The sequence below is a fragment of the Halichoeres trimaculatus genome, unplaced genomic scaffold (genome assembly GCF_033239565.1).
Source record: "Halichoeres trimaculatus isolate MK-OKI-2021-1 unplaced genomic scaffold, fHalTri1.1 fHalTri1_scaffold_5, whole genome shotgun sequence".
In the NCBI taxonomy this organism is placed as follows: domain Eukaryota; kingdom Metazoa; phylum Chordata; class Actinopteri; order Labriformes; family Labridae; genus Halichoeres; species Halichoeres trimaculatus.
In genome coordinates this window covers 25,873,208-25,895,684 of record NW_027437183.1, presented here as the reverse complement: position 1 = coordinate 25,895,684, position 22,477 = coordinate 25,873,208, and the positions used below count along the sequence as shown (strand labels likewise).

General features: G+C 40.8%; 1 protein-coding gene across 1 annotated transcript; it reads left to right on the top strand.

Annotated features, from left to right (window-relative positions):
* The first annotated feature begins 1,148 nt into the window (after nucleotides 1-1,148).
* Nucleotides 1,149-17,209, top strand: tmem161b (transmembrane protein 161B). Its single transcript, XM_074670935.1, has 12 exons — nucleotides 1,149-1,367; nucleotides 5,978-6,081; nucleotides 7,749-7,829; nucleotides 9,004-9,101; nucleotides 9,224-9,380; nucleotides 10,955-11,106; nucleotides 11,194-11,254; nucleotides 11,374-11,514; nucleotides 12,444-12,557; nucleotides 13,536-13,710; nucleotides 14,263-14,359; nucleotides 14,456-17,209. Exons 1-12 carry the CDS (start codon nucleotides 1,365-1,367, stop codon nucleotides 14,746-14,748), a joined length of 1,476 nt encoding a protein of 491 aa, XP_074527036.1. The 5' UTR covers nucleotides 1,149-1,364; the 3' UTR covers nucleotides 14,749-17,209.
* Nucleotides 17,210-22,477: the final 5,268 nt, after the last annotated feature.

Genomic DNA, 22,477 nt, shown 5'->3' with positions numbered 1-22,477 from the left:
GGGGAAAAGATAACCCATAGGTTTACTGAATTGAAATATTCCATACAGAAGTCCCTGCATTAAAAGGTTTAGGTTAACATATCTGTGTTTTGTTTCTTTACTGTATATAGTATTAAGATTACTTCTCGTACAGTTCAAACAATGACTCAAATTGATCCTTAGTACAACATCAGTCTCTGCTTTTGCAAATGTGTAGCTGTTCTGCAAAAACGATTGCTTCAGGTATAACAAGTTTCGCGTAAAGTATTGAATTTCAAAGCAGTGCTGTCATTCTTAGCACGAGCAATGTAATGAATCATGCAAATAAATGAAGCAAAGATCAGTTCAAGTCACTGCACGCAATAGGATACACTTCTTCTTCTTCTTACCTAAAATAAAAGGAAAAGACAGTCATGTTTTTCTGTATAATTTTTATTGCTCAGTCATACACCAGTGTTTATCAAGAAAGACACTGAAAATGTTCATCGGCATGAAGTCTGGCTCTAGATGAAGATTTCATTTCATTAGAACATTTCAAAGAAAACACAAGTTTAGTTGGACCTAATAAGTTGTAAGAGTTTGTACATTTTTAGTCTTTATTAAAATTAGTGTTTGCTATCATAGATTAAGAACTATTTCCTGGAAATAGATATTTTAAAACAACCCTTAACAGTAACCTTTAGAAACGCAAATAGCTTGGTTCTGGATAGCAGTTTACATGCACATCAGACACAAATCACATTTAGAGACCACAGTATGAGACAACAAGCACAACCTGTGACACAAATCAGTAAAGCATAAATTGATGATGATGCGTTGACACCTAACGTCTATGTCCCTTCTGCCCGCTGTCAGACATCTAAAGCTGCTACCGAGCTGTCAGGTGTAGTGTAGTGGTGGTGGCGACTCCACGCTCTCTCACCATTGCTGCGGTCCTGACACAGAGTTACAGCAGTCCTACATGTGCCTGTCCAAAATGAAATCATCAATATCATATTAAATCAACTTTAAAACATAATAGCGGAAATTCACATCTAATATACCTAATTACTGTGGTTTTGAGTCTATTTTTTCAAAGAGAGCACTATTGAGCTATCGTACTTTTACTACAATGATACAGGCATTGTCATGGACAACAGCTTACCCAAAATTTCAGCGTGACCTCTACTGCAGTTGAAAATACTTGGGAGCGGAGGTTGGAACCATTGAATTCTGATCATATAATCTATCTCTGCAATGAAACGGTGACAGTTTGAATAAGAAACCCCTTCAGTTTTTTGCATCACCATTGCAAGAAGGGCTTATGTGCTCCTCGCGGCTTGATTTTCGGCTCGGGGTGCACAGTGTTGTCGGAGGAGAGTTCGTTTCAGCTGCACTGCATCAACATGGTGAGTGAGAACACCTGAATCCAGCAATTTCTACCGTTTGTCGCACATCACCAGTAGAGCATTTGTTGCTGTATGGTTGCTGTATGGTTGTTGTCTGTATAACTACCCCAAAGCCGCCTGCACGTCCAAATTCGGAACGATTTGTTGCTGTGATTGCTGTGAAACGTTAGCTTAGCTTGCTAGCCCAAGCAGGTGCTTGTAGCCGGCTAGTCAGTGTAGCTTAAGCTATCTTTGGCCAAGAGACCGGTGAGGTCAACATTGAATTGTAATGATTTTTTTTATATGCCGGTCACGCACATATACTAAGTTGTGTTTTGACGTCTACCGCTTTGGAGGAGAGGAGCTTCAATTAGGATATGTATACACAGAGAAGAGTAGCATTTAGCAGTTAGCATGCACGTCACCTGATAGCAGGATACCTCAGGGAAAAATAAAGGAGTGTTCACTCACCTGTTTAATTTGACCTTAGGACGCCCTTAAGGCACACGTACGGTTCATTTGTACTATATTTCTCAAGCAAGTCCTTACTGTGGTTGTTAGAGCCTATTTCACACCAACGTATGATGGATCATCAGGAAACTATTTGATTTTTAAATATTGGGGGAACTAAGTGTTGTCAATCCAAGCTGCTCTTTCTGCCTGTTCTGTTTCTAAGTATTGTATCCTAAGTATTCAAAGGGACCCCTTTTCCAAACTAGTAATGCACTATTTGTGTCCAAATCTCCTTTTTGTGGCTGTAATGTATGATCAGCTGGCACACCAAGTTTTACCTTTTTTGATGTTTTAAGATAGAAAGGAAACCTGGGCAGGGGGGATTCCTTGACAATAATGTTTAATGCATTCTCTGTAATGAATATTCAGCTGACTTTGTGCTATTTGTTCATTTATTATTCTTTCAGAAAATTTGCACATGCAGGACAATAACCACAGAATTTGGATACTAGTGGACGTTGTGTGAATTTAGTCTGCAGTAAGTTGGTGTCAGTTATTATTTGAATGAGGCAGGACACTGACTGAAAGTTTTAATATTATTTCATTATTTTCTGTACCTTATTGCTGGAAATTTTACTCAGAATAGTTAAGGTGACAGGAACCCAGGCAGCACTGGTCTGTAAGGGGTATCAGTGCTTCATGGCCAAAATGGTAGTGATTCGTTTGAGGTCTTACAGATTGTAGTTATCACTGCTGCTCCCTCTCCTCACCCCCTACTGATTTCATTTGGTTGTTGTTAGGAGGGGGTCAAGCGGACCAGGCAAGATAAGAGAGTCCATGCTGGCTCAATTTCCCCCAGGGCTGAGATCTTTGCAGGGCCCCCACAGAGAGTGGTCAGCATCCACCAACCTAAGGCTATGTGCTTTTGACCCACATAGCCTGAACATTACTGTCTTGGAGAAATGTCTTGAGCCCGAGAGGTTGTGTTCGGTCATGCTCACAAACTTAGTGAGCATAATTGTCAAATTAATGGCACCCACTCCCCCCTCTATGACTCCAGAAGAGGTATTGACTTTAGCTTTTGGAGCTTACCCCATGCTGGGTGACACTTGGGATCCCCTTGACTAATCCAAAATCTAGGTCTGGTGCAGAGGACCATCCTTGTAACCTCTGCAGGAATATATTCACTCACTTTTTCCTACTGTAATCTGACTTAGGTTTAGCCCTAAAATATCATACAGCCTGATGCACAGGTAATTTAATATGACACAAGCTTCTTGTTGTCCAGTTAATTGAGTTAGCATGCTCGTGTGTTGGCAGCAAAGACCAATTTTGTTTCCATGAGATGTAAAAAAAAGTTTGAAGAGGTGTCATTTATGATTTTAGATTACTTTTAAGAGGGGCTTATATAGCAGCAAAAATCTGAATAGAGAGCATCAACTAAAATAGGTGCTAACATCATGCGGTAAGAACACACCACAGGTTGACTTTTTCCTCATACCAAGTTTCCATGTATAGATGACGTACTCATACATGTCCAGTTGCTGTAGCAGTCATAGAACTTCGAACGCGGAGGAAAAAAAAGAGAAAGATATTTTTTCAAGGATCAGTTGCTAATTGGCTCACTTTGCTCAAATGTGTGTCAGCAGTGATATCAATGATTCCTGCCGATCTCCAAAGAGAGAGGCAAGCCTGCACACCTTACCCCACAGTGAGTGGATAAAGACGCAGCGTGATGGGAATGATTCTGGTCTCTTAAGCTTAAGTGAATATTGATCTAAGTGTGCAGGGCTGATATTGAGCTCCTTATGTTGCTAAATCTTCAGATACCTACCTCTAGAGAGCTGGCTGTTCATTCTCCTGGGCACATTGAGGCTGAGTCTGTGACAGATGTTATGGCAGACAGTTATTTTTTTCTCTTTTTACGCCTTCATTCAGACGGGACAGTGGACAAAACAAAGAACAGGGTGAGAGTCGGGAGTGATGTGGTAGAAGGGGGCACAGGTTGAATGTAAGCGTAGGCCACCCAGGTATTGTAGCCAAAATTGGATAGAGTGTTTTTTGACATTGAAATGAATGTAGTTTGAATATTGATAAAGGTGCTTGATATTGACATTTCATAACTGAAAGGAAAAGAATAGGACCATACAGTCAACTAGATATAGAAAAACTGCAAAAATCTTCACAGGTCAAAGTGAGAATGACGGCCTGCTTCTTCAGAACAGATGACAAGACAACGTTTTTTAGCATGTCAGTGGCTTTAAAGATTGACACTGTCTCTTTTGGCTTTACTGCTTTGAGAACCATGTTGGAAATGTCACAATACTCACATCATAGCTTGAAGTTAACCCAGAAAAGAAGAAATAAATTATTTAAAGACTGACAGGGCTAAATGTATGGTTTTGATGTGACTGAATGGCACAGGTTGTCTCTTAAAAACTTGTTGCCTGACTATGTTTGTAGTAGAATGAAGGTCATTATGTGTTTAAACTCTGGATCATCATCAAGGTCCTGAAGCTAAATCTGTGAGCAACATTTTTCTATACTACATGTGCTTTCTCACTGTCTCATTTTGAGACTTTATAATGATAATAATGATAATAATAATGATAATAGTAATGATAATAATAATAAAATTGTTTTACCAGTGTCTGATTGTTCTGCTGTAGAAGTGCCTGACAGTGCCCATAGCACACCTAAAAGCTGTGAAATAGTTAAAAGACAGAAAGCATGAGCGCCAGTTGCTGGTCACACAGGTGTGTCACTGTGAGATTTAGAAACAGAGAAAATTGCAGACTTCTCCAACTGTCAAAGAGTTTTGTGTTGAACTTCTTTTAAAGATAACAACCTTATTTTGTTTTAGTTTTTTTTCTAAACCCAAACTGTCTGCAAACAATCACACCAGTATTCACTTTTTTACTGAGCGGCTCCTCTTGGGCAGCATTGCTATGGTCTTTATCTGTCTCCATGTTGACACTGCATACAAAACTTGTTGTGAGTTTGAGGTGAAATGGTGGGTTTTTGACTTTTGGTTTTGCACAGAAGGAGAGAAGTTGAGCAGGGTGAAGAGAGACAGACTTTGACAAAGGAAACAGGCTAACTGGCAGCTCTTGAAAAGGAACATTTAAATACCACTATAATTTTATAGATTCAGATTGCAGTTATTGTTGATTCCTGATTCTGACTCCGTTATTATTAGAGTGAAAGGATCACAGATGATATTACAAGAACAAAAGTTTAGCTTGCCCCTGTCATTGAGACATTTGGGCTTTCAAAAATGAACTGTCAACTGTGACATGGATTTTACTTTTTTTTGCTTCACTGTCAGTATTATTTTTGGCAAAACTTTAGATCATTTGTTGAGGTTCGCCATGATTTTCCTCTCACAACTTTGTTGACATGTTGCCTAAGAAATGACAAAATGTTGCGGCAGGGCCAGTGCATAAAGTGCTTTTTTTAAGACAGAAAAATTGTCACTGAGGTTAAATTCTGAAAGATTCGCGATGCTGTTGGGACCCAAAAATGTATGGATTCAAAATGCATGTGCCTTGTCAAATTCACAAATCTTAGTATTTTGGATCTATTGGTCAATACTCAAGACTACAGATAATGTTATTGTAACTCAACATAAAATATGATGATAAAGGCAATTCTCTTTACAAAAGGTACTGATACATCCTAAAAAGTTAAGTTGGTTTCACTAATCACTCGTCCAGTTCATCAGAGCAGTATTGGCTTCTGTTTATTTAAAACTATTAAATTCTGAACCAGTTGAAAGCCGTCTCGCTCATCATGGTGGTGAGAAACACGAAGAACATGTCTTATCCTATCACATGCTTTCACATAGTTTCTCCACGTTATCTAGACATTCAGTGTGGATGTGTCTTATTTAAATGTTACAGGAAACACTATGTTTGGCTCTCTGTATGTATGGTATGGTCTCCTGTTGTTCTGAAGAGGACATATTTAGAGGTTTTTATACACAACATGACCTTTTTTAATCTAAGTGAGATTATTTGTGGTGAGGTTGTGTTCAAAACTCATTTTAAACTTCTTTTAATGCTAAATTAGTTGACATCTTCGTTCTTTTTCAGCTTCCATAAAAATAAATATGTGTGTTTTGTTACATGCATGATTGCTATTTGAACGTTATTTTAACCCCCATCTCTTTTCCACAGGGTGTGATTGGCGTGCAGCTGGTGGTTACCATGGTAATGGCCAGTGTAATTCAGAAAATCATACCTCATTATTCCTTTGCAAGATGGCTGCTGTGCAGTGGCAGGTAATGTAGAGTCCTGTACATGCTGTTTCGGATAGTTTCTCTGAGTACTCCTGCTTTCTATTTTCAGGTTACTTTCCTTTTGAGAAATGTTTAAGACACAGAAAGCAAAGATAAAGGGATTAAAATGTAAGAAAAAGTAATCTCGCTGGCACAATTGTGGAACCAAAAAGGCATCACAATATTTAGAAAACCAGAGAATGCAAAATCAAAATAAAGAGCCCTCCTTATTTCCTCTGAACGTGTCACATATGTGTTTCAACTGCTTCAATAATTAATCATTTCTTTTCAGGGTACTGTCGAGAGATTTTTCCAAAACTTTTGCCCCTGAGCAAGCATTGTGGACTCTCCCTCCAGAATATTTTCTGCAATAAATAAATATGCAAGGGGACAAACAAGCTGTGCCCTTTATATCAGCCTCTACTGCGCTCTCTGATGAGCGTTTCTAAACAAAGTAAAGGAGGTCCCTGAAATGTTCACTTACATAAAGGTGCTCTTAAATTAGCTCCTCTTGCAAAAAAACGTCCTTAAGGAGAGATAACCTTGCTGCCTTAAAGTGTCTCACAAGTGCTTTTTAAATGTGTCAGAGAAGCTGGTATGAAGCAAAGCACTAAGAAATGTCTGTTTTGTGTGAGGTATGTGGCCCTTAATAGAGCTCAGAGCTGCAACAGAATTTTACACAAAGATGATTTAGTGTTGCTTTCAAGAGCCATTTTCAGATATATATTTTAAAACGTCTTCCCGTGGGAGTGATAGGATGGCATTTTAGGCTTTTAATTCCAGCAAATTTCCCTTGATTGTTACAGAAATTAAGTAAATAGAGTTTTACATCAAATTTGCTCCTATTTTAAGTCTAAATCTCTTTACCAACTCTTTTCATAGCTGAGGGTAGGCACACACCCGATCACTTTTTGATGTCAACAGATTTTAAAATCATGGGAGTCCACACACACATAGAGACAGTTCAGACTGAAAATCCCTTGAATACACACTATACAATTCCATAGGACTGCTACATTGCACACTTAAGGCTTTTAAAAGATTGACAAACACCAGGGGTGATCAGTGATGTCAAGCAAGGATCCTTGCATGCGTTACAGTAACAAACAAGCAAACAAAAAACAACAACAACAAGGGAACAGGACACAGCTAAATAAAGCCTTCAACTTGTCTTCTTTCAGTTTTGCTTATGTTTGCTGCCATGAACTGTAACCTTCAGTTGATGGCACCAAGTCAGCTTCACTCATTGGTTATTGGGAGTATTTTGTCATACACGTCCAACCTAGAATCATAGATTTTAAACATGTTTAAAATTTCAGATCAAGAAGGCTTCAACACAGTCGGGAGCAATGAAACAGATGTATGGATTTCACACACTTGAGGATTATTTTGACTAATAACCGCTTACGACGAGCTCCGAATCAGGTCACACCCCCTGATCACTGTGGGAGGCAAACGTGCCGCTTAATCTTATCTAAAATCAACTAGTGTTGGCCAGCCTCAGACATCATATAGCACAATACTTTCTTCCTTAATTCTAGCTGTTTAGGAAAGAATCTATCAACATCTTTGGTCAATCATTACTGTCCACAACTTTGAAATATCTTTTTACTTGTGTCCTCACTACTTCGCAGCCTAATCCCTCATCTCTCGTCTTTCTTTGTCCACAGTCTGCGGTGGTATCAGCACCCTTCGGAAGATGAGTTGAGGAGCTTAGCAGGGAAACAAAAAGGACAGAAGAGGAAAGACAGGTAAGCAGGGAGGATGAGGGGGCGGGGCTGGAATGAACAAGGGCTATTGAACGAGGGAGGTATGAAGAGGCACCCCTTTCATCAGGGAGGAAAGAAAAGATGAGAAGCAGATATTTGAGATGGATGGAGACCACAGGCATGTCAGCAAACAGATAGAGCTGATGTGTTTGTGTGACTCATTAAAGACGTGTTTTGAAGTACTGGGACAGAAGTATGTTTTTGTTGTTGTTTTCTTTCTTTATGGTTTTTCATGGAGGCTCAGAATAACTCGGGTTAGAAGCAGCTCTGTCGAGCAGATGCAAGAGAAGCCGGTCTAGTTTGTTGAAGCTGTTACTTTTAAGGCTATTTTAGAGGATGACGGTTAAGGGCCGCGTCCTCTCTGAAATCAAAGTTTTCCTCTCAGGTTTATGTCTTCAGAGTGGTCAAACATCACTCATGATTGTCCTGTGAGGCTACTTTGCAATTCAAAAAACCCTTTATTCATTTTTAGGACTGCAGGTGGAAGCAGAGCCATATGTTGGACACATGAATTTAGTGCTGCTTCCTTTGTTCTCTGCTTTAAAATTGAATCGGAGTCACTTCTGAAAGATAATCCTTACTGTTCCTCATGGCATCCAGCGTCTAACTTAAGGAGGTTTTGTTGTGCGATCCTTTCTCTGACCCTGTGTGAGGCAGGTCAAGGCTCTCCAGCACCACATGCTCCATAATCCCTCTGGAAAAAAAAAAAAAAGATGGACCACTGTCCTTTTGCCAGCTCGTGCCATGCAGCTCCGTTCTCTTTGTTAGCCGTCTGACTCTCTCAGTCAGGGGTGAAGCTGAGCCCCTTTTTTCTCCTGTCAGGTGCCTCAGAGATGAAATCTGTCCTGCACATGTTTGGTCCTGGAGTCTTATAGTGGTATTGTCCTGCGAATCCCAAGCACACACAGAGCTGACCAAACAAAGCCCAGAACTGAGGCCCACTAGATACTTCTCCAAGCTTTAGGAGCAGCTCCTTATTTGCCTGCTGTTAGAGACTTAGCTTTGCAGATGAGATGGTTTTGTTAGTCATGGTAGACCCTTGCAATATTAGCTGTAATAAAAGTTATAAACAACCATCAGATTTAATTGTATTTCTTTTTCACTTTGTTCCTGCTTTCTGAATCTGTTTTTTGCTGTTCTCTCCTCTTTTCCTCAGGAAGTACAATGGTCACATAGACAATAAGCCACTAACAGTCCCAAAGGACATAGACTTGCAGCTGGAGACGAAATGCATCACAGAAGTCGACACATTAGGTACAAATCTTAATACAAAATAAATGTATCACAGAAAGCTAAAACTTAAATTATTCCTTGCACGGTAATGTTTAGATGTGCTCATGATTATGTGTTTACCATGTGTCCTGTTTCGTCCACAGCTTTGCACTACTTCCCAGAGTTCCAGTGGCTGGTGGATTTCACAGTAGCGGCGACACTGGTCTATCTGATAACAGAGCTGTACTACAGTGTGGCTCAGCCCTCAGGAGAGATGAACATCAGTGTGGTCTGGTGCCTGCTGGTGCTCGCTTTTGTCATGTATCCTTGAATTGAAAACCTTCCTCATTTTTTTTTCTGATTATTTTCTGAACAGATTATTTAATTCTCATCAGGGTGCTGATACCTTCTTAAAATTAGCAACACATTTACATCTGTAACTGGGCTGTAGCTCTCCTCTGAACTGACACATTTCTCTGATTTTAACGTGATTTACCACTCTCTCATATGTATATGTTGTATCTGTACACCTCTTTGTCTATAAGAGACAAAATCACTCCAGCTTGATTTTGTGTGTGTGTGTGTGTGTGTGTGTGTGTGTGTGTGTGTGTGTGTGTGTGTGTGTGTGTGTGTGTGTGTGTGTGTGTGTGTGTGTGTGTGTGTGTGTGTGTGTGTGTGTGTGTGTGTGTGTGTGTGTGTGTGTGTGTGTGTGTGTGCAGCAAGGACAGAGAGTGCTCGAGCTCCTACTGGCCTCTTTATGCTCTACAGCCACTTGCCATTTTGCTACGCTGAATGATGGTTAAATAATATGCATTATCCTCGCCACCAACCACAGGGATCAATCTTTGCAGTGCTCCTGGTCGGGCCCGGCTCACAGCGGTCAGATGGTGTGTCATTTCCTGCCTACGTCTGAGATGGGAGGCACAATTTTCACAGCCCAACAGCCTGAAATGCTTGGGGAAAAGGACAGTGTACGGCGCAGATGAAACGGGACTCTGAAGCTGAAGATGAGGGAATATGTTGGCTCAATATATGTGTTAATGGGACACTTGATTTCAGTTTTCCTATTTCAGCTCTGATGATATGTTTAAGACTCTTGCCCAGGAGATCAGCTTTACTTCCTTAACCTTCACTGATATCCCCGGAGCAGCATGCTCTGCAGGTATCTGCATCTTAAGGTACCTCGCTTTTTTCTCCTGTTTGCTGTAATTTAGATTTAATACTTTATTTCCTCACCCTTGGTGGTTTTTGGCAGACCAACCCGGCAGCATATTAATGGCTGATAGCTCAAACATGACTATTTCTCTTTTCAGCCTCATGCTGACTCGGACTTGGCGTGTGAATGTTTATACAGCTGTCTTCGCAGTACTAAAAAGAAGAAGAGTGGGGAGAAAGCTCAGAAAGAAGGCTTCATGGGATTGAATACTATTCTTGGACTAAAAAAAAAAAAGGAAAAGTGAAAAATTGGTAGGCTGTCACCTTAAATGTAGCAGGAACTGAGAGTTACATCCGTGCAGCGACTAGAGTTCGCTTACAAACATGCTCTGCCCTGCGCCTTATGATCAGTGTCTACAGGGGAGGAAAACACTATTACTACTTCAATGGCTCTGGCTCTGGCACCAAATACCCACACATGCTCCATGTCAGGACGTTAAAGGGTTCAAACAGGGTCTGTAAAAAAAAAAGTACAAACTGTGTAAAAAAAATGAAACACATTTGTGTGGTGGATAGCTGTGCTACTATGTTCTAAATGTTTTGACTCAGTTGATTTGCGTGACTTATTTCTCGTCCCCTGAACTTGTAAAACCGATTGAAGATGTGTCTGCAGAGGGGTTTGGATATGTTTTATATGACAGTGTGCTTCTGAGATGGTTTCCTTGACTGGGTCCCCACAGCAAGACTCTGTTCTCTCTAACGGCCCACTACTTCAAACTGGAGGAAGGAGGAGAGCGCTCACTCTGCATAACATTTGCCTTCTTCTTTTTCGTCAAAGCCATGGCCATTCTCATAGTCACTGAAAACTACCTGGAGTTTGGTCTAGAGACAGGTAAACACAAATGACCCTGCAAATAACTTGATTTATTAGTTGTGGCCCTTGTGAGAGAGTCGCTTTCAAACATTTCTTCATTTCTAGGTTTTGCAAACTTTTCCGACAGTGCTCTACACTTTCTGGAGCACCAGGGCTTAGAGTCCCAGTAAGTATTAAATCAGTATTCTCACAGTGTAATTTTTTTGTTTTCTCTTCCTTCATGAATTTTTTATGATTCATGAAACTACACGAGTATCTCACTAAGGCTTTTTTTTTCTTTCACAGGGGTCCTATATCTAAGCTCACCTTCAAGCTGATCCTGGCCCTGCTTTGCTCCCTGATTGGAGCTTTTCTAACTTTCCCTGGGCTCCGATTGGCCCAAATGCACCTGGATGCACTCAATCTGACCACAGCCAAATTTACACAGTGAGTCCACTGCAGTAGCTTTATTCACTTTGGTGGTTTCTCATGAATTTTTCATGGATTATGTTTGATGTATTCTTTTTCCTCAATAATAAGAATATAAAGGGGTGGAAAGTCATGGCGTCTTTGTCTAAACAAGACCTCTAAGATCACTTCCTGCGATAGTTTGTGCTTCATTTTCTGCTTTTCCTAGTTGCACTGTTTATATTTTCTTTAGTGAATCTTTTCAGATCTTATCCTAAAGCTTGAGGTTAATCATTTGTTTTCTCTTAAACATATAACAAGCTTATAGAAAGTCTGCTATGTCTGTGGTAAGGAGCCAATTGATGTCTGAATTGCTCAAACTGGTCTGAAACGGTGCTGGAGTATCAGCTGTCCTATGTTGGAGTACCAGAAAAACTCAAATATTCCAGCGGCGCTTGTCTCCAACTTATTCACAGTGCGCCCAATTGGAGAGAGTACCTTGTGAGTCGGTTGAAGACTACTGAGCTTGGATGAATTTCTATTTCCAAACTCGCTAGGTGGCATGTCTGCCGCCATGATGGAAGGGTACAGTGCTGGGAACACATCCCAGCTAGATAATCCACTTTGGCATGGCAGACGCTCCAAAATGGCCTCCTCTTCCATTCCCCCTCTTCACTGTCACCAGCTTACATCCTCAGACTCTGTCACCAACGGGGATTATCTCCAAACCCTTCAAAATCTGAGCCTTGGCCATCTTCTCGCCCCTGTCAGGGGAAGCTGCGTGGTTATGCTATTGTTAACTTGGAACGTAAAGTGAAGAGACAATCTCAGTGACCGTCGATGACAACAGTTTTCAATTTGTAGAAGTTGTCTTAGACACTTGCTATACAGAAATACAAACTGTTGGACTCTTTGGATAAAATTATCACTGATTCAACTTGCATCTTACATTTTCCTTGTTTTTGTAGGACTCTCCTTCATATCAACTTCCTGTCCCCTCTTATCATGGTCTTGTTGTGGGTGAAGCCCATTACCAAGGACTACATCATGAACCCCACCCTAGAAAAGGAGAGTGTGCCTTTGTAAGTAATTGGTTGCTTCAGGCGTCTCATGTCTAATCCAAATGTTGTCAATAAGACATGTCTCATGTCTGTTACAGTGTCACTTTTCAAATGCTTTTGATGCAAACTCACTCACTCTTGTATTAAGCTAAAGTTGGCAAAGAGGTCAAACCATTTTGTTAAGTTGTTCGTAGTTAAAATAAATATCTAGTCAATGGAAAGTTTCCATTTTTTTCTGCTCATAGTTTTTATTGTTGCTTCTTGTTGTAGTTTAAGTACAAAATTACCGGAACATTAAAGAAAAACCAAATGGTGCCGAATGTGCTTTTTCCTGAATTCCCTGTTGATTGGTCCACACTTTGTAGACAAGCCAGTTGGGTGTCTTTGAAATCTAGCAGGCTAATTACCTGCCATTCACACAAGACAAAATGGGACGTCATTGCAAAGCAGTGAGAATAAAAGTGATTGTTGCTTTTGTGCCAGGAAATGGATGTAAACAATGCAGCAGCAGTTATGAAAATGGAATTTACGGCAGTTCAATGAGATAAGGAATGCATTTGGCTGGTAGATGAAGTGACAATGCAAACATTGTCTGCTAGGTTTAAAATTAGACTGTAAACAAATTAAGTCGTTCGTCAGGGAAAGCTCTTTATTGTATCTTTAACTGCTGTCATTTGTTAGGTAGTCATTCATTCGGTGATAAAATCTTTCATTTACTGCCATCCTAAATTCTGTCATATGTCAGAGTTTCTCTCTGCTGCCAACGATGACTGTGAATCCACAATTTGTTACAGTATCACTATTTTAGCGCTCAGCTCACCCTCTGGACTTCTGCTACAAAGTTGTTTGAGTACTTTGCTCTCTGTGTTTTCTTTTTGTAGTGATTGTCTTTGCCTGTACAAATAACAAAGCAGATATATTTTTGTTGGTCAAAAACAGCTGTCATCCCTTCATCACCCCTCCTTTTCTTACTCATTCTTGTCTTTCTATTAATACCAGGATGACTGAGCAGACGTTTGATACGTTGCGGTTATGGACCATCATACTGATGTGTGTTCTACGGCTCATGATGATGAGACATCATTTGCAGGCCTACCTCAACCTGGCCCAGAAGGGCGTGGACCAGATGAAGAAGGAGGCAGGACGGATTAGTACCGTCGACCTACAAAAAATGGTGAGAATATAGACATCAAAACCCTTTCTGAAGTTCTGCATCAGATAAAACACACAAAATTATCACTTTACCCCCTCTAACATGAATGGTGTTGTGTTGAAAGTCCAAAAGTTAGTGTTTAAATCTGCATTTCCACAGTCACAACTTCGATGGAGCCAACCTGCTGGTTCTGCCAGGGTGGAGACATTTAGATTTAAGCCATCCACTTTATTAAAAGCAACACATTTTATGTTCTGTCTTTGTGAATTAAGCAACAGAGAGCTCAAAAGTCAGTCATCTCCACTCAGGACATACATTATGCAGGGCGCGTGCAGCCCACCTGTGGTGCTCTTGGAAATTGGAGAGATTATCACCGAGTGTGTAAAGGAATGGCATCACTTGCCAAACACATCATCTGCTCTTATTCCCTTTTTAAGGTCTTTCATTTAAAGGCCTCCCTGACATGAACTACTGTCAGACGAGGATTAACAGTCAGGTCCAGAGTTTCTCTCCTTGTTAGAATGTGTGACTCTGCAGAAGAAGAGATGCTAATTACTCTTCTCTGATTTCCAGGTTGCACGTGTTTTTTACTATTTGTGTGTAATAGCGCTACAGTATGTGGCACCACTGGTGATGCTGCTACACACAACTTTGCTGCTAAAAACATTAGGTGAGTACTTGGAAAAAAAAACACCATTTGCTGATAGTTCAGAGGACATTTTTCTTTTTTTTTAACCAGAGTTTAAATCTGTTTTCTTATTCACAGGGGGTCACTCCTGGTGGGTCTACCCTGAAGAAGACCTGCCATGTATGTATGAACTGAACTCTGATTCTGTGATGGGGGCACCAGTAGCTGCCCCAACACCAGCTCCAGTAGTGGAGACAGGAGCCCGGGCATCAGTCGCCCAGCTGTCAGTGGCTCTGGGGGGCCTGCGGACTGTCTTTAGCCCCTTGCTTTTCCGGGGTCTCTTCTCCTTCTTCACCTGGTGGATCGCTGCCTGCCTGTTCTCCACTTCCCTCTTTGGCCTCTTCTACCATCAGTATCTCATGGCCGCATAGCGTCAGCAACCCCACTGCAGCAGCCAGACCCCCACAGGGCCGCTGTGTGATAGGCCCAATCAGAAAGGACTGAGCGGGGGCAGCGGAGTCCTGCTGATGGCTCCGCTCTCAAACTCCTCCTCCTCCCCTTCCTCCTTCCCTCCCTCCAACAATGACTGACCATATCATCGGAGCTTCTGGTTTGACCTCCTGTGCTTCCTCTTCAGACGACTCTGTGAACTTATGTCATTGTTTTTACTACTACGACCACTACCTTGTTTTATACCCAAGATTTATAAAGAACGAGTAAGACAAATATCATCAGTGCAGTGGTGTGTTGCTCCAATGCGCTGAATGAGGTGGAATACATCGTTTATCCTGATTTCTCCTACTTGTTGAAATGGGGCGGTCCTGCTCCATTTGACCAAATTGAAGGATGTCATAATTGAGGAGAATCATTGATGTTGTCTTCATACTAAGAATTTAATTTATTAAGTATTTCGGACTCATGATTTCCTCCCATGAAGGAGAAGGTATCAGATTTTGTCTGTTTTCCTTCTGTGTGATTTACATGTGATGTCAGTGGTACTCTGAAGTATTACAGGATGATTATAAAATACATACACTAATCTAAGAAAAAGAAAAACCCTTTGGAGCAGCTCTACATGAATGGGTTGAAGTTTAATTGATTGGTACTCAAAAGCACGTGTTTCAGTCTGTATCACAGGCTGGAATGGCACTACTTTCTGTGGCGTACTGCTACCAATGTTAGCGGATGAAAAATGAGCAAATCTGGGATGGAGACTAAAAACCTTAAAATAACCTGCACTTGTTTCAACATTTTCTGACATCTGCCTTGTTTGTGCCCCACATTTTTCTTCTATCAAATCTTTTAAATCTGTGTAATCAAACAAAAAGCTTGTTTCCCAAAATGTCTGAATTCCTTTGCCAAGGACCAAAAAAGGGTCTCAGAGAGTCTTGACATGTTGCGGTGAGGACCACTTGTCTGTGTTTATACCAGGAAGAAAAGGAAGAGGGGGATGGAAGGGTGGAGCTGTCAGGGTGGATGACTGAAGAGAAAGAAGAGATGCTGAACTCACTGGGAGAAATATTGACTTGAAACAGATGTATTTAAATGTTTCCGATGGAAATATCCATCAAGGACATACTTAAGGTTGTTTGTTTTTTTTAATGGAAGGAGATCCAACAGATTTGTGATATTTTATTTTGAACCTCCCTGGTGTTAACTGAGCCATTTTAGAAGATATGAGAGGATTTAAGCTCATTTTTGAGCAGAGGTGATGATTTAAAGGGAGAACAGCACATGTGTGTGTATCTGTCTGCATGTATAGGGTCTCTGCTGTATGTATTCTGAAAGGGCATTGCGAACAAGAGGAGATGATGTCAACTACTGTTGATGAGCAACCACCTTTAAGTTCTTTGTTTCAAAACTTTTTCCCATCCATTGTTTTTAAACTGATTTAAGAACAGTTTGGGTTTTTTTGTTCTTCTTTCAAAGGATCAAATCGGTAATTGTTAAAAAATTTAAAATGGTGCCAAGTGAGTTTGTTCCCCTGTCTTATAATGTCTGTAGATGTGGTGTCTGCCTGTTTTTGTGACTGGAATACAGCTCTACGACCTTTTTTTTTATAAATCCATCTTGATGAAGAGGCTCGGTTTCACAACAGGACATCACAGTATGTACAGCTTCTTTGTGTGCTGTGAGTCTCTGAACCGCGCACAAACACCATGATTAACAAAGCACTGGGTCAGTGTGACATCTGCTGTGTTTAGGAATGTAGGGTACATGATGCCAGGTTAATCACATAATCTGGAGGTTTTCTCTTAATTTGTTTGATAACAGAACTTTTGAAATTCTAGCTCTGAGTTTTATACAAACGCATTTTGCAAATTCAAGCAGCACCATATCACATTTTTAGCTCCTGATGTTGAAAGTCTTAGCTTTGGTTTTTGTTTTAAACGACGGGGAATATTATGCACGTAATGAATGTATCAATCCTGCCTAATTTCTAGATTGTTTTCATAAAATGATTTGTTTGAACTGATTTAACCCCTACCACCCTCTGACCCTCTCCCCCTCACACTTCCTGAACTCAATTCTCATCTACTACCATCTAACCTAATTTGTCCTAATGACTTTTTTTACTGATGATTTTCTTTGTTTTGTATTTATACACATGTTGAGGCCTGTAAACATTTCTAATTTTAACATCAAACACTTTATTTTGTTATGGGAGTACATGATGGCTGAAATCGGTTCTAATTGTGTTTGACAAATCAGTTTATTTTCTGTTTTTTTTTTTTACCTTTTAATGGTCTGGTCCGTTAAAAAGACAATGGGATACTCTCAGAAATCAGTGGCCCAATGGGACATTGTTGCTTCTGTTTGTTACCACTGAAAGTGTTCATTTTTCACTGTTGGGTTCAACAAGTAAACACACATTGTTGTTCTGTCATGTATTTATTTCAACTTTAGGTTTTGTCTTAAATAAATTATGTTCTTTACTACATCCTCTCTTTTTTTAACTTGTTTTTCTGGTTGTCTTCATAAATGGCCTTGGCTAAAGAACAACAGCGGACTGTTGTGAGCTCAAAGCAGGGATTTTTGTTTATTACGTTTCATAGAGAGAAATCCGTAACTGTGTCACTACGCAGTCTTAAGGCAAGAAAATCTGAGATGAGTGTTTGGTCACAGTCATTAAACTCTGCAGATGACCAGAGAGACAAAGTAAGTTAGGATATTTAATGGATTCGTTTTCCCTTTGATGAGTTTTGTAGGTCAATAAATTAACAAAATGACAGCAAGTCAGTATTCCTACTGAAGTTTGATGGTAGTGGCCTGTGTAAGAGAATGCCTAATGATCCCTCACCAGAGTCGTTTGTAAAATAGTTCATCGACTCAGTTAAATCCCATCCTCCTATTTCCTCTGAATCGTGCCAACAGATGTAAAAGTCATTAAAATTTGACTGAGAACAACAAAATGTGACCTCACAATTAAACACCCCATCGCTTCATCCATCACATGGACACTATGAGCACTTCAGGTTTTCCTTTCTGTCTTTAACTGCTTTCTAGTGGCTCTTTTTTGGATCGTCAAGGTCCGAGGATACATTTGAAATCGTGGTCTATTCACTACAATTAATAGCACCATATGATGGCACTCGATCATGCAGTAATTGGGTTTCAGCATCTTTTTGCTTGTGAAAGTCGTCCTTGTGCAAACTGGTATTGATTCAGCCATCGTCAGTGGTCACTGATTTGCTTTTATTAGTTTGCCTTCTTTTTTCCTCGTGGAAAAAGGTTAGTAGGGTAGATAACGGGATGGAATGGCAAGCGCTCCCAGACTCCCCTAATGCACGCCATTCTGTGGGAATAACATCGGGCCAGTTAATACAGGCCTTGAGTGCCATTGTCCACATGAGCGGGAAAACTGGGCCAATTCATTCATTCGTAGGTAGACAGATCAATAAGACAGCTTCCAAAACAAACCAGAGGAGAGGTTCCTTTATTCCTCTTGAGTGGGGCCTATTCACCGAGGTCCCTCTCTGCGCAGCGCTGTGTGGAGCTCTGACCCCCCTGCCCCACCCCACCCTTCTGTCCCCAACACAGCCAGGAGAAATGAGAAGCTTCTGGAGGGGTGGCTATAATAGTGGGCTTTCTGTCCGACACAGAATGGTGATCTCACCCTTATGTCGATTGTGAGAAGCAGCAGCCATACTTCAGCAGCTGACCTGACCTTGTATCTTGAATGGCCTAAAAGAGAACACTTTACATTGCTTGAACTCCTCTGACCTGTTTTTACTTTTTTCATTTCTTTTACACTGATACCCCCAAATTATGAGAAAGATAGAAAAACAGAGAAAGATCCCCCGCTGAATTGGGTGCCAATTACAGATTGGTTGACTAAGATCAGCGCATAGCAATCACCTTTAATGTAATACATGCAATTATCATCTTTTCATTACCATGACAACAGCTGGCAAAGTAGCCCTATTCATTTAGGTGTTTTATGCTGCAGCGGGTAAGTGGGACATTTCGTATGGCACATATTCAAATATGTTCCTTACTTGCACAGAGATGCACTAAAGATGCAGAAAAAACAAACAAATGACCCACATAGTGAAATAACTTTAATTGCAGTTATCAGGAAACAATTCACACTGCACACTGTAATGAGATATGACATAAGAACGTCATTGTTGTTGAGGAAAAAGAATTGATTTGGGACGTTTTCAACGAGGGATAAAAAGATTACAACAAGAAGCATATCAATACATAGACATAGACAATTATAAAACTTGGATATACTGTTTATTTTATTTTAACTTTACAGATAGTCCTTCCTGTTACTCTGATGCTGATTCATCATTGGCCTACTTACCAGCTTTATTTGTAAAACATTGCTTGTCCAGTGAACAACAAACTGATTCAACCAAACAAAATTAGGGCAAAAATCATGACAGAGGAAGATGCGGTGAACTCTCCTCTTAATTATAATGAAAATGTTTGACTGTCCTTTGTGCTCATCGCTGCTGGTCCTACATTCACTCATCCCCAGATGAACACGGCTCCTTTGAGGGTTCAAAGCCTCATTTTTTTTGTGGGCCTTTAATCAGCAGCGTGCTGATAGGCAGGGACACACTGCTACAATATGGCTCCTTCAAAAGTGTGTGTGTGTGTGTGTGTGTGTGTGTGTGTGTGTGTGTGTGTGTGTGTGTGTGTGTGTGTGTGTGTGTGTGTGTGTGTGTGTGTGTAGCCTAATTGCTTCTCTTTGACTCTTAAAGTAAACCAACAGTGACAGTTCTCCTCATTTTTAATTTTACACAGATTATACGTGGTGTAATTTTCCCAACACATCTTGGCCTTTTGTACATTGTTGAGAATTAGACTGAAGCTAATCGTTAAAGGATGTGGTTTTTCATTGTGAAAGCATCTTGTAGTTATGGAAATGTAATTCAGACAAACTGGCCTGCTTAGTTTTAATTATTCTAACATTATGATGAGGATCCTGTTCAGATTAGCTCCACGTTTCTTCCGTGCTGCGTGTTACCCACCAGGACAAGCTTATTCCACAGACGGAGTCATGTATACTTAATCCATGATTTACTTAAACTGATGTGCTTCTTTTAAAAAATAAATGGTACATTCCAAATTAATTAGCTAAAGCGGTGCTGCTTCACACAGCTTACTGTCTTTTATCTTGAAAGCAGGACTTTAAGCTCACTGACGCCTAATAGATTCTTAAAGGAATCATCATGAATTAATTAATGATTTAAATATTTATTTTAAAACTCTTTCTGTGTCCTGTTTCACTTGATGAAAATCCTCCCCTTGATGCCTCTGTCTCAGTAGCAACCCTCAGAGTGGGCTGCCCCCTAGTGCCACCAGCTGAGTGTGACAGTGCACAGATGGGGGAGGGGGAGAGCCTGCCGCCTGCTTTGAGCATTAGCAGAGTGCCAGCTTTTGGGTGCCATCCAATCAGAGAGCACCTTGCTAACGCGTTCATACATCCAGTGGAATAAGGTGGCGAATGCAAATGCTGGGAGATCAAGGTTTCTCCTTGGCAATGGTGCGGCACTTGTTTCTCTCCTTTCATGTCCGAATGATGATGGTGATAATAAGAGGGGAGGACAGGCCTCACATCCAGCCAAAGGGGGAACGAGCATCGATGAGATCTTTGATACGGGATGCTGCATCATGTGATATTAGTGTCATTCACCGAGCGGTTTGATTGACAGTTTATTAGAAAAATTGTGAGAAATGCACCATTGTCTTCATCCATTTTTCATGTTTGAATTGCTGACACTTTGATGCACTTTGGCGAATGAGGAGCTCAAACTAGGACAAAAAGCAGCTGCAGCCTGCATCACTATTTTCTCTGCAGTGTTTCTTTCCTTTCCACTCTGAAGAAAGAATTAACACAGTAACAAATATAATTGCTTCCTTTGTGGTTCCTTGCTCTGGCAAATACACTTATAAAAAAAGAAGCACACATATCCACACGCACACACAGCTGAAGTCTGCATCGCTTGGCCTCAGGGATCCTGTTGTTCTGCGTGCCTCAGGTGCAGCAGACTTAATTTTCAGTTATATTTCATTAGGCTGATGATGCACATTGCATGCACGGAGCACTTCAACCTCCAAGTCCTCCCACACTTTGTTGTAAAGCCAGCGTGTGGTTTAATTAACACAATGTAACTCTGCGCTGCGTTCAGGAAATGCTGAGCTGATTGGAACCAAGGCAGAAAATCTGGACCATTGCTCTGGATGGAGGGAGGAATTTATTCCCATTCTTTTAGTTAGCTTGTCGCTCAGGTCTTATATCACTGGTATAAATGCAGTGTGTATGTTGGGATCATAATAATTTCCAACATACATAGTTACATGCTCGTGTTTTAAGTTGTCAATTATGAGCACCTACGTTTGAATTTAGTCAAATAAGGTGGAAATAAGTAAGGAGTATTCAGTGCCATGTTTTATTGGACACAAAATTTTTGTTGATGTGGACTTTAGAAAAGCAAGATTTTTAAGACAGGGCTCGGATAAGGTTTAGGGTCAGAATGAAGTAAGAACTGTCATTATTTGTCAAACAGAATCTGAATTCATGAGCTAAATAACAGCACTCTGGGTAATCTCCATAAGATCAAAAACCTTGTCAGCCCTTTCACAAAACCATGATTTTGTCCAAAGAGTTAATTTGCCGTTTGATCTTGTTAGTCTGTGGGAAGGTCACATATTGACATATTGTTGCTTCAAGCGACCCCTGACCTCTCTCCACGACCTGCTGGAGCGCATGCCGACCACCGAGGAGGGCCACAGGGTCACCGGAGTCAATTTAGAGGAGTCCCGAGGGAGGCCAGCCCGCTGCATGGACATTTGGCCCCTGAGATTCTCTCAGTGCAGGAGCACACTGCAGCTCCAGAGCCTTCTACGACACGCTCGGCTGTGGAGACGGAGAAGGAAATGCAAGGAGAGAAATAGCTGTTAGTGACTGAGACATGGAATACATATTTATGCTGTATATGCAACAAGAGGGGATGTTTTTGCACAAGACGCTTACAATACCGTGTGTGTGTGTGAGTGCATGTGCATGTGTGTGCATGTGTACTTTAAGCTTGCTCCATATTCACTCAGGAGAATATAGGAGGGAGAACTGAAAAGCTAACTCTTTCATTCACCCTGCAATATTTCACACGAGATTGTGAAAAAGGAAAAGCACGGCACACTTTCATCATTATCAATTTTGTTTCTAATGAAAGACGGAGAATTATATATCACTTTTAGCACATTACACGGAGAATATAACATAAAAATGCTCAATTCCTTTTTGAAGGTATTTCTTTTATTCCTCTGACAAAAAAAGACTATTATCTGGTCGTAGTGAATGCATATTAAGCAAGAAAAGCAACTATCATTCATCTTCTGCAATGCATGGCTGTAAATTATGGCATTATCTCTGCTGGCATGGGGAGAGGAAGAGAGGGAGAGTGTTAGAAATAAAGAAAAGGGTGTGGAGAGAAAGGACAAACCCATACACACACACTCATACACACTCTCCCTTCAGCATGAAGTCAATGAGACAGATTATGCTTGGCCTTATCCAGTAGGACCTGTCAGATTTATTTCCAACATCAAGGGACTCTGTGCTGTCTCCAGCCCCATCCATCAGTGCCCACTCTGGGGTTTAGAGTGGTCAGACTCCCGGGTGGAGGTTGGAAGTTAAGAGTG

Excerpts from the sequence above, each read along its gene's own strand:
- tmem161b (XM_074670935.1), top strand. Across the intron at positions 12,558-13,535 it reads GAAAAGGAGAGTGTGCCTTT|GATGACTGAGCAGACGTTTG; the intron begins GTAAGTAATTGG and ends TATTAATACCAG. Across the intron at positions 13,711-14,262 it reads CCGTCGACCTACAAAAAATG|GTTGCACGTGTTTTTTACTA; the intron begins GTGAGAATATAG and ends TCTGATTTCCAG.